This window comes from Pithys albifrons, chromosome 15 (genome assembly GCF_047495875.1).
Source record: "Pithys albifrons albifrons isolate INPA30051 chromosome 15, PitAlb_v1, whole genome shotgun sequence".
NCBI classification, from domain to species: domain Eukaryota; kingdom Metazoa; phylum Chordata; class Aves; order Passeriformes; family Thamnophilidae; genus Pithys; species Pithys albifrons.
In genome coordinates, this window is record NC_092472.1 from 18,662,980 (window position 1) to 18,675,373 (window position 12,394).

General features: G+C 47.4%; 1 protein-coding gene across 7 annotated transcripts in view; it reads right to left on the reverse strand.

Annotated features, from left to right (window-relative positions):
* The window catches only part of ACSL6 (acyl-CoA synthetase long chain family member 6), a 55,335-nt gene that overhangs the window by 6,235 nt on the left and 36,706 nt on the right, over positions 1-12,394 (reverse strand). For 6 of the 7 annotated variants that reach the window (XM_071570628.1, XM_071570623.1, XM_071570626.1 and 3 more), the window contains 10 exons: positions 10,379-10,456; positions 7,836-7,970; positions 6,488-6,622; positions 4,931-5,026; positions 3,771-3,843; positions 3,283-3,371; positions 2,613-2,729; positions 2,231-2,374; positions 1,362-1,463; positions 354-425 (listed from right to left, as the gene is read on the reverse strand). In XM_071570628.1, the coding sequence (XP_071426729.1) occupies positions 354-425; positions 1,362-1,463; positions 2,231-2,374; positions 2,613-2,729; positions 3,283-3,371; positions 3,771-3,843; positions 4,931-5,026; positions 6,488-6,622; positions 7,836-7,970; positions 10,379-10,456 (1,041 nt within the window). Of the gene's footprint in view, positions 1-353; positions 426-1,361; positions 1,464-2,230; positions 2,375-2,612; positions 2,730-3,282; positions 3,372-3,770; positions 3,844-4,930; positions 5,027-6,487; positions 6,623-7,835; positions 7,971-10,378; positions 10,457-10,512; positions 10,591-12,394 lie in introns of all 7 variants that reach the window. The other variant, XM_071570624.1, reaches the window with a different exon arrangement.

Consider the following 12,394-nt stretch of genomic DNA (forward strand, 5'->3'; position numbering starts at 1 on the left):
CGGTAATTAGTGACCCAATTTCTAACAGAGCTTTTCATGGCAGAAGAGTCAGACTCCTACAGATGTTTATCTTGACCTCCTGTTGTCAGTCTGGAGATTATCCATGCCCCTGACTTAGATTTTGACCTCTGCACCCAAAACTTTCACTAAATTTAATTCAAATTTCAAGCACGGGTGGGAGGCAGAATCACAGCACATACATTTGTCCAGAGGAACAAACACAACTTGCCAGCAATAAAGCTCTTTCCAAAACCACCACGTGCAGCTGCAACAAGGATTTGTAGTAACATAATAAATGCTGACAAATTCCCCTTCCACACAAACAGAAAAATTGACATGTTGTTTCATTTTACCTGCTCAAAGGAGTGGAGCCCACTCTCCTTCCCTAACCGTACCATGTCTTCCATTATTGCTTGCTTCAGTTCCTGGGTTAAAACACAGAAATTCCTCATCAACTGTCAGAGTCAACCTTGCATGCAATTATTGCTCATTGTCCACCAAAAAACATTGTCCATCTGAGTAAAGTTCAAGGCCTCACTGACAGTTAATACATAATAAGGAAATATTCTATAAAGAAATGTACAAACATTAAATGTTAAGTGTAGTGATATCAACGGTCTCCTTGGGATGAAAAGACAAGTCCTATTTTCAAACCAGCTCTGTGACACAGCTATTTAATTTATAATCCTTCAGCCATCTGCCAACTGTGATGCAGAATCCTTGCCCACAGACACCAGTGGGATGTTCAGTGGCATCAGAGTTCCCTCCTGGGATCCAACAGTTGCTCAATATTACAGAGCATCTGTAAATAAGGCTGAGATCTTTATCAGAGAATGTCCTGAGATGGAAGGGACTCACAAGGATCATTAGTCCAGCTCCTGGCCCTGCACAGGACAGTGCCAACAATCCCACCCTGTGCCTGAGAGTGTTGTTCAAACCCTCCTGGAGCTCTGGCAGCCTTGGGGCTGTGCCCACTGCCCTGGGGAGCCTGGCCAGTGCCCACCACCCTCTGTGGGCAGAGCCTTTCCCTGAGATCCAACCTGACCCTGCCCTGGCACACCTTCATGCTGCTTCCTCAGGTCCTGTCACTGGCCACCAGACAGAAGACCAGTGATAGATCTTATTTAGATGTCTTGTCTTATTTAAGAAATCTAAGCAAACACAACCTCTCCTCCTGCTCTTGTTCTCTGTGAGACAAACCCCTGCCCCCCACACCAGAGCTGGTGCCACCAGTGAGCACCCACCACTGGATCCAGGACAATCCTGCTGCATCTCCAGTGAGGAAAAGATGCTTGTCCAGACCCAGCACTGGGCACAAATAATGCCACAGCAAGAAGAGCATCTGCACTGCAAATACAAACCTTATTTTTACAGAGTTCTGCATATGTTCCCTCAAACCCTCTTTTCTTTGCCCAGCCTGGCATCACTTCAGCATCAGGCACCACAATTCCCACCAGGAAGGCCTGCAGGTGAAGGAGAAGGAGAGTTGCAGGCAAAAGCTGAACCACATTCAAGGTCCTACATTGAAATGAATACATAGTTGGGTGAATTTCTGCATGTTTATCACGTCATGTTTGATTATGCCAGTAATTTGTTAACGTGTCATGGTGGAGTATATTTGGGTATCTGTGCCTTTTTCTCAGATAAAAGGGCTCTCTGTGATTATTCCTGCATTTCCCAACAATTTTAACACCCTCAGATGGGTTTATGTTGTGCTTGCACATTAATATCTCATGTTTTTCAGAGGCACAAGCCAGAGCAAACATAACCTCTGTCATTTTGTCACCTGCAGTTCACAGCCCTACAAGACCCAGGCAAGTTCTGATGCCAAGGGAAAGCTCCTGTTTGTGGGCAGTGAATGCAGAGGATGAATTGCAGAGTTTCAGAAGCTCTGTGTGTGTATAAATGTGCAAATAAATGGGACAGGGCTGGTCAGAAGGAACAGGCAGTGGTGGGAAGGCAGCAGTGGCTTTGCCTTTGCCTGGCTTGCCACAGAGATGATGGCAAGGACAGCACCAGAGCCCCAAAGGGTGACACCAAAGCCAATTTAAAGGCTTGGTCTTTGGCCACATTGTGCTCTGAGCTGCTCGGGGCCACAGCAGCAGCTCAGCTCCTGCCTGGCTGGCAGCAAGGAGACTTATGGTGTGATCCACTCACACTTTCTTCATTCATGCCCAGCGCTCTGTCTTCTGTCCACAAAAGAGAAGAGTTTCTGCAGACTTGTCCTTACCTGCAGGCTGTCCCCATGGACATAGATCTGGGCAACGGGGTCACTGCGGATATAGATGTTCTCTATCTTCTCTGGTGCAATATATTCTCCCTGAGCAAGTTTAAATATGTGCTTTTTCCGATCAATAATTTTAAGAGTCCCATTCTGTGAGGAGAAAGAAAGGAGAATTCCCAGAGAGGTTATTTAACCATCAAGACTCAGCAAGAGTCTGCCTTTAACAGAGCTTTCACTTCCATGTTGTGCTTTTATACCGAGCTTATTCTGCCAAACATAAACTTAATCCTTTGTAAAGAGGGATCTGCTTGGAAATTAAGTTCAGTCCTTGGAAGTTTACATGGGATAACCCAACTGGCATGAGAATCAGAGCCTGCCCAGTACATACAGGTAACCATTTGCCAATGTCTCCCGTGTGCAGCCACCCCTCCTGGTCCAGCGCCTCGGCTGTCCTCTCTTCATCTTTCAAGTAACCTTTGAACACGTTGGGTCCTTTCACACAGATCTGAAAAACAGCCAGGGGTGATGGCAAATTATTTTCTTATCCTGCTATAAATACAGTTTAAGTAGTAACTCACAAAAATGGAAGTAGTTTAATGACTGTGCTCTATGAAACTAAAATAGGCCAGGTTATAAAACTACCTATGGATTTTTTCAAGCTCATGGAAATATGAAGTAGGGTTTACAAAACTGATTTGCTTGAAGATGATTTGCATTCAATCTGCAGTTAAAAATAACAAAGTTATTGAAATAAGTTTAATTTCTGTGCAGTGTAGAAATGACAGCAATGTAGAAATCACAGCAATTCAGCTCTTTTTAGCTGAATTAATTAATTCAGTCTTAGCTGTTCAAGGAGTCAGGCTGGAAGCACTGCCACAGCTCCTTTTTAATTAATGCTTTGCTGCTCTATGGCTAAACTGCCATTTTCCTTTCCTGACTGCAGTATGGAACACATCAGCAACCATGCACCTGACAAAGGTAAACTGCTTCAATAACTACACAACTACTTCATACAGTGTTAACTAATGAGAACTTGATATAAAAATGTGATTTGCTACCTCTCCTTCTCCTTTGGAAGCAAAATAATTCAGTTCTTCCACATCCTTCAATCTGATTAAGTTACAGGGCAAAGGGGCTCCTACATGACCTGGAAATCAAAGTTATCAAGTCACTTGTCATCTCTCCTATAAACAATAATTAGCATTTTATTCATAGTTACTTGCATAGTAGTAGATGGATGTTCTTGCAGGAGCTGTGTCTGTTTATAGAAATAATTTCCTCGATTAAGGTTTTGCACTATTAAGGCTAAATAACCAAACCTCCTCTTTGGATGTAAAACCTGTTTGCAAAGATCATGGAATGGTTTGGGTTGGAAAGGACTTAAAGCTCATCTTGTTCCACCCCCCTGCCATGGGCAGGAACACCCTCAATTATCCCAGGTTGTTCCAAACCCCATTCAAGCCTGGCCTTGATGTTGCAGTACAGAATCTTCTAAAAAAAAACGTGCATTTCTTTTATTTCTGCAAACACGGGAAGAAATAATTACCTGATGTCCAGTCACCTGGAGTTGTAAAGGTGCATCCAGCTGTGCATTCTGTTTGGCCATACCCTTCATAAACCTGGCAAAGAGATGGGTCTCTTTACAGGAGCATAGAAGATTTCCCAGTTGCAGACTGGAATCCCAAGCACTGCCCTCTGCTGCCCAGCCCTGGGAGCTGCTCCTGCAGCTGCCCTGCCCAGGGGCACAGTCACCACAGGGACACTGTCCCTGCCTCCTCCTGCTCACACAGTTTCCTTTACATGCCCAAGATTGGCCAGGGCTCTGTAGGGCGAGAAGACAAGTTGAGCACTTAGCCCTTGAGTCAAGAAATATGCTACTCTATGAGAGGAATTTATTACTGGGGGCAAAAGCTGTTTTTGTGGGACATTTTGAGAGACCTTTTTATTTTTTTCTGCCAAATTTTAAGCTCTTGAATGAGACCTTGGGCTTCCTAACCACAGAGAAATAAGGCAGTGGACATCTTAAGTGGGTTATACTGATGTCTGAAGATGATCTCTCTCCATATATATATAGGATAAAACTGGTGTAATGAGGTTCCCAGCACTTGCACAAACAAGTTTAATTGCACATACTCAATTTAGTGCTGAGAGGCAGGTGGGATGAGCCCCTGGGGTTCTTTGGGAGATGCCCCCCATGAAAGCAGCCCTCTCCTGCAGCCCAACCAGGCTCCAATGGCTGCCCAAGCCCTGCCACAGCTGTTGGGTCCATCCTGGCACAGCTGCCCCAAATGCAGTTCTGAAGGTCCAACCCTCTCCTCTGCTAAACCCCCCATCTTTTCTCACTGCCAGTGGATGAACAGCCATGAAGAGCCACAGGAGACCACCTGGCACACAGGGCAGACCCAAAGAGCCACAGGAGCCCACCTGGCACCCCAGGGTGGCCCCAAAGAGCCACAGGAGACCACCTGGCACCCAGGGCAGCCCCAAAGAGCCACAGGAGCCCACCTGGCACCCAGGGCAGCCCCAAAGAGCCACAGGAACCCACCTGGCACCCAGGGCAGCCCCAAAGAGCCACAGGAGACCACCTGGCACCCAGGGCAGCCCCAAAGAGCCACAGGAGCCCACCTGGCACCCCAGGGTGGCCCCAAAGAGCCACAGGAGACCACCTGGCACCCAGGGCAGACCCAAAGAGCCACAGGAGCCCACCTGGCACCCCAGGGCGGCGCGGAGGAAGCCCAGCACGGTCGGAGAGGCGGGCGCAGCTCCCGTCACGATCATGCGGACACACCCCCCGAGACTCGCCTGGTTGGCAGCAGGAGGAAACAAAAGAAATCATCAGAAGGTACCAGAGATGGCCAAACCAGCAGCAGGGTGAGCATTGCTTACACAGAGCTTGCACAAAATGCTCTCTCTAGGAGAGAGGTGGAAGATTTCCTGCCCATGGCAGGGGGTGGAACGAGATGATCTTCAAGGTCTCTTCCAACTCAAACCAGTCTGTGATTCTATGATTCTGTGATGTGGAAATATAAACTGGCTCTGAAGCTTTCCTTAGGGATAAACCCCAGTTATTGTACTGAGGAGGGAGTCCCCACATCTCTGGCAGGACAGGCTGCTCAGCCTCAGCTCCTGTGGCTGCTGTGCCTGGGCAGGCTGCAGACCTGGCTCTGGAAACTGCTGGGAAAAAAAAAAAGAATATTTCTCCATCCAGGCCATCCAGTTTTATTTGCTTATTGACACCTCATTGGTTTTAATGAATTGCCTCTAAAGTAATACTGTCCCTTTTTTAAGGCAGATGACCTTCAAATATTTCTGGAGGGTATTACATCAATTCCTGTGTCCCATTTTACGCCTTTCTCCTCCCCCTTCATTTCCTTTTCCTTATTCTAGAAGAGAAAAAGAAAACCCAGCACAAAAGCTGCCTGGGTCTGCCTCTCTCACCAGCCCCTGCATCAATATGCAGCCTGGCTCACTCCTGGCTGGGTGAACTCTGCTGTCTTTGCACACTGAGGACAACTAATCCACAGCCCACAAATACAGTCGGTTTCTTCAGTTAAAAATAAAGTGGCATCTCTCCAGAGAAGTCATCCGATTAAAACAATGAACTCATCACAGCCACCTGCAGTAGTGCACAGCCCAAAACACCTGGTTTAAAGCCAATTCAATTATTTCTTATACTGAGATGTGTGGCACACAGCAGGGCATTCTGCCTTCTTCTTCCCCCCCTTGATAAACTATGAATCTTGTGTGCATTTTTCTTTATACTCTTATTCTTGTTTTCCTAGGAAAAAACCCCAGGTTTGAATGTGCCCAACTGAAACCCAATCCTAAATCCAATCCTATCTGTAGTGATTTTGCAGGAAACTTTGAAGCAACATCTCTCTGATCTTCATGCCCACCTTCCTGAATTTTATGCCTAGAACAGAGTTCATCCTCAGGCCAGCAGGACCACCCTGACTGTAGGGAATCAGAACCACAGAATTGTTAAAGTTGGAAAAGACCTTTAACATCATCAAGTCCAACTGTCAACCCAGCACCATAATCACCATGTTCACCACTAAACCATGTCCTCAAGTGCCACATCCACACATTTTTGGAGCACTTTCAGGGACGGTGACTCCACCACTGTCCTGGGCAGTGTTCAGTGCTTGACAACCCTTCCCATGAAGAAATTTTTCCTAATATCTAAACCTCCCTTAGTGAAAAACCAGTCATTGCTAGAAGAAACAATTCTTTGACTTCAGACTCACTTCTTAAATCACTTACCTGTATTTTATTAAAGAAAAGTTTATCCCACAAACTGTCATTTCTAATGATGCCGTTTCGAACTTCAGCCTTTTTCCGTCTCGCGGCAAACTCCAGGATCCAGCGCTTGAGGGACGTGTCAGCCTGGCTGAAGATCTGCAGGAGTGAGGGGTGGCACATCAGCACCTGTTCCTGCCCTTGCCCACCCACCAGGTGGGCACAGTTACATCTGCAGCACAGGTAACACGGCTCCACTGAGGTTTGGGAGTGGGGAAGAGGAGCAGCACATTTCACTCTGTTCCCTATTGCACATCCCGTTCCTTTGGGGGAAAACACAGGATGGTGGTGCAGGTTTTGACTGGGCTGAGAGGGTTGCTATTCCTATATGATTTCCATGATAGGATTCAGTGAAGTCATGAAATCTGAGCAACAGGGAGTGAGCAATGTGGATACTGGAGGAGGTATCAGTGCTGGCTGAGGCTGTGACAGGAGCTGCACTGACCTAAACTTAATCAGGTACCAACTCAAACTACACCTCAACTAACAAGAAACCCCCAGTGCCCATCCCTCTGTTGAGGCTCCAGACCCCCTGACCCAACAGTCCTGACGACCTTGGGGAAAAATTAAATCAGTAGCTTGTGCTTAAGCTTGTCTTTAGAGGATAAGTCTTCTGAAGGAATAAATATTCCCAGCTCATCAAACAGATTTAGCATGATGGCCAGACGTGCCTGTCTTAAATAGCTTGCAATACCTTTACCTTAGTTTTAAGGATTTCTAAATCCAAAAGTCACCCTCACATTTACACTGCCTAAATCCTCACAGGCTTTTTGAAGTTCCTGATTTTCAGCTGTTGCTGCCACCAGAAAGAGAGATCCAAGTTTCAAAACTGGTTGAAGGGCACAAAAAGTCCTCGTGCAGCCAGCCAGGTTTGACTGATGTCAAACATCCTTTGTGTCTAGAAATGTCACTGGTAAGCTCAGTGAGAATGGGGTAAGAGGCTAAAAAAGACGGATTTCATATTCACACAGCTGTGTGTGTATTAGCTCAGTTGGTTCAAACTTGGCTGTAATAATGCCAAGGTCATGGGTTCAATCCCCTGTGTGGGCCATTGACTTGACAGTTGGACTCGATGATCCTTGTGGGTCCCTTCCAACTCAGAATAGTTTGTGATTCTAACTGAGTATGTGTAAATCATCATAACAGAGACTCAGAGACTGGAGGAGCTGTGTAGGTTACACAGGGTGAGAATGTGTTTGCAGTAAGGCAGACACAGTGTCATCTGCTGGGAAATCTCCATGACTACGGGAATCCTCCCCCTAAGCAAAGGACACAAACTTTCTGGCTGCAGGAGGAGCCCAGCCCAGCTCACCTTGTCGTACATCCTGTTGAGCAGCCGTGGCACCACGGGGAAGATGGTGGGTCTCAGCGCCTTCATGTCGTCGGAGAGCAGGCGGATGTCCCCCTGGAAGAACCCGATCCGCCCTCCGTGGCAGTACACGACAGACTGCAGGGACAGAAGGGAACACATGGAGCCCCTTGGCTTTTCGCTCCCACAGCACAGCAGCCCTCCCAAGCATGGAAGAACCTGTCCTGGAATTCTACTCTTATTTCTACTTTAGAAATATATATAGAATAACAATAAATTTTGCACTGAATATCCAGATAGTTCTGGGGTGTTTTCAGTGCTGGCAATTCAGCATCCACCAAATTTGCCACTTGTTCTGGAAGAACAAGGAATCAAAGCTTTTGGAAGGGATTTCCCCTGAGCCCCTGCAGGTGGGGATGGAGAAGTCCCAGCTGTGGTCAGACTCTGGATCAGGACTCCCCTGAAGTCCAGCCCTCCCACAGCAGCTCACAGCATGAGCACCTACTGTCAATACAGAAATGTAAACTAAGAAACATCGTAAAACACTGAGCAGCAGGCAAATTTTAGATGTTAATACTTTAGTTTTGTTTAAATACAACAATACAGACTACGTTAGCAACAGAGTGCCTGATCCTGTATCCCAGAAATAAAGCCCACCTCACAAAAGGTGCCTGACGTGTATGGCAAATACAAATCCAAAGTTCTGTACTTGGGAAGAAAGCAGGTGCTTTACCCCCATCAGAACAGAGCTGGATGTGCAGGATGGGCAGGGAGGCTGCTGGCCACAAGCCAACTGGTAACCAGTAACCCTGTGGAGGACCAGTCATGGACTGGATCAAACTGGCCTTTTATCACTGAAGGACATTTGGAGACCAGCATTGCTACTCTGCCTTTGGAGTGCAAGGAGGAGAAGGAATCCTCAGAGCTGGGCCCAGCCTTCCTGAGAAGACTGACAACTTCAGCTCCCCTTGGTGGGCTTGTCTTCCCCAAATAACTAAACCACTATAAAATTCCTCAAGAGACACCCAAGTCTTTTTGGGCTCCCCTAAACATCTGTGGTACTAACTGGAGCACTCTCACTGCTCTGTCAGGGAGTTCAGACTGTTTCCAGCAGCTGAAACCACAGGAATTTTATACATGTGATGTGGGTTTAATAAACATCACACTGCTGAATCTGTGCTTTACACTGCACAGGAATTTTAAAAAAATAAAAAGAAAATATAATCACAATGCTCATTGGGAATTAACAACTAGAAATTTTTAGCTTTAAAGAATGTATCTGTACAATTTTAACTGTAAATTCCAGGAAATAATAATGGTGGCTAAAACTAGGGACACTGACACAGTGCTTGCTGTTCAGAATGCTTTTGAAAATGACTTTTTAGCCCTTTTTAAAAAAATCTTTATATTAATAACTATTTTCAGCAGGGAGGATAAACCTGGACATCCTTTGGAGGCTGTTCCTTTCAGTACAGCAACATCCTGTAAAACGAGGGCATTTCAAATGTTTTTCATTTCTTTCCACTCCCCCATTAGATGACTTTTGAATAATTATATTCTGGTTTGCTGGCAAAGAGCAGCAGTGCTGGCACAGTGACCGACTTGCCTTGCAAGTGGGGAAAGGCTGTGCTGTAATTCTCCAAATCTTTCATGGGCTTTCACTTCCAATTTGTGAGGTTTTTAACAGGGCAGAAATATATTATTTCTGGCACAGATGTTACTAAGGAGTGGGAGGTTTATATTCAGATGCTTGTCTGACTCCAGAAATGTGCTTTCAGCCTGAAAGAGTCCCCCCTGAGAAAGCAGAGCTGCAAGTGGATCCAGATCCAGCCTTCACATCCTGGATCAGTTTGGAGTCTGCAGTTCCTCAGGCCAGGAGACCTGATGTGGTTGTCTCACCTGACCTGCCTAATCCAAAAACTGCAGCAAAAATTATCACCTTTTTTTTTCCCCCAGACAGAGACTGAGGTCAGCTCTGTGGGTTGCCAAGAACTAGTGCTTGGATCTGCCACAATCCCCCAGGGTCAGGCCCCAGGGGTGCCCACCACACACCCTGCCAGGAGGATCACATGTCTCACACCATCATCTCAGGTTCCTCTGTTTCAGTGTCTGCCAAACTGGGTGGGGATTTTTTGCACATCTGGTTATTTAGGCAATAAAATTATTTTAGCTGATGTAGAAAATGACACGAAATTGTCTGGACTCCCATGATACCTCGTCCTAAAGAGCTTTGAAAAGCTGCCCCCCAGACTGCACAGGTAGCAGTGACCATCAGCTGAGTGAGCAGGTAGCTCATTGCTGAAGGGCTGTTTTCCAGTCTCTGAACCAGGAATAAGCTGGAAAACTTGGAAAACTCTCCTGGAATGGCTCTGGACTCACAGCCATGTCACTGAGACTGCAGCTGGGCCCTGGGGTTATGCACATGGCACTTCTGGAGTACAAGTTTTTTAGTGCTACAAGATATCACTGGTTATTTAGTATTTTATTCATTTTATTTTTTTTTGGTGTGGAAAAAAAGATGATTTCCACTGACACCAACACCTTACCTGTACCATTCTCTCAAACATGTGTGCTAAAGGCAAATAGGAAATGTGTACATCCTCACAAGTAGGAGACCACTGACTCTGGAAGAAAACACAAGGAGCCCCACGAGGCCTCGTCAGTGCAGGCAGTTTCTTACCTGGATAACTCTTTCAAACATGTGAGCCAGAGGCAGGAAGGAGATGAGCACATCGTCCTGTCTCGGAAAGATCACTTTCTGCAGGTGAAGGGCATGGGAGACAGAAAGGAAAGAAACACTGACAGGAAGACAACAAGAAAGTCATAAAACAATAAAAAGAAAAATGGCACCAGAGGAGCAATAGGGTGAAGATTGTCAAGAGAGGAGGGAGCGGCGGACACAGGGAAGCGTTAAAGCCACAGCGTCGCGGAGCTGGGTTAGCAGGAGGAGCAGAGAGCACGGAGATGGACACACAGGGCAACGGAGAGGCCTCCAGGGCAGAGGGCAGAGCACACCTGCACAGCTCAGGCTGGCAAGGGAGCCTCACCCTGGCACAGAACCCAATTCTTATTCACTGCTTTCTACCTGGAGGTGCTGAGCTCCCAAACTGTGCTCTCAGCCGTGTGCAGACCAGCAGGATCCTGGTGCCAACCTGCAGGAGCCTCCAGGATCCCCGTGCCAACCTGCAGGAGCCTCCAGGATCCCTGTGCCAACCTGCAGGAGCCTCCAGGATCCCAGAGCCAACCTGCAGAAGCCCCCAGTACCCCAGTGCCAACCTGCAGGAGCCTCCAGGGTCCCAGTGCCAACCTGTCTGAGCCTCCCGGATCCCAGTGCCAACCTGTCTGAGCCTCCTGGATCCCAGAGCCAACCTGTCTGAGCCTCCAGGATCCCCGTGCCAACCTGCAGGAGCCTCCAGGATCCCTGTGCCAACCTGCAGGAGCCTCCAGGATCCCAGAGCCAACCTGCAGGAGCCTCCAGGATCCCAGAGCCAACCTGCAGGAGCCTCCAGGATCCCTGAGTCAACCTGCAGGAGCCTCCAGGATCCCTGTGTCAATCTGCAGGAGCCTCCAGGATCCCAGTGCCAACCTGCAGGAGCCTCCAGGATCCCAGTGCCAACCTGCAGGAGCCTCCAGGATCCCAGTGCCAACCTGCAGGAGCCTCCAGGATCCCAGTGCCAACCTGCAGGAGCCTCCAGGATCCCTGTGTCAGCCTGCAGGAGCCTCCAGGATCCCAGTGCCAACCTGCCTGAGCCTCCAGGGTCCCAGTGCCAACCTGCAGGAGCCTCCAGGATCCCAGTGCCAACCTGCAGGAGCCTCCAGGATCCCAGTGCCAACCTGCAGGAGCCTCCAGGACACCAGCAGGGCTGTGCAGGAGCAGCACTGTTCCACATTGCACAGAGCCCATCTGAGAATCACAGTATTACTAGAGTCAGAATTAAAGATTTTTTCTTTTTCTTTGGTTAATCACTGATTCAAATCAGAGTATAGTGGAAAAACTAATGATTTCATTTTCAGCTGCAAAAATTAATTATTTCTGTTAGTGTTTCTCATAATTTTAAGTGATTAAAATGTGATTTTAAAGGCATTGTCACTGTCCCACAGACAGGCACAGTGGGGAAGGAGAAAGTTGGACAAATTATTAAGAAAATAACTGACAATAGTCTTCAGTTTGCCAGGTTTTTAACGCTCTCTTGCAGGCTGGAATAACCAAAGGCCCCAGGAGCCTTACCTAACCCAAGCCCACCAAAAAAAACAGCCTTTCTACCTGCATTTCCCAGGGTAAGGCTTGCCATAATATTACAGATTAGAAAAACTGAAATGTGGACTACCCAATAACTTCCATCAAGGCCAGTGGTTCAGGGAAAATGGGCATAAAAATCTATCAGCTCACAGTACTAAGAGTTCACACCCACTTTGCATCTCCACTGCCCGGGTGGGATCGACAGCCCATGAGCTGGGACAGGCTGGAGCACACACAGGAGCTCCTCCCTCAGGGCATGTTTGATTGAAGTTAAATGTGGACTGGTAGATTTGGGTATGGCCTCCCAGCCCTCACCTACTGA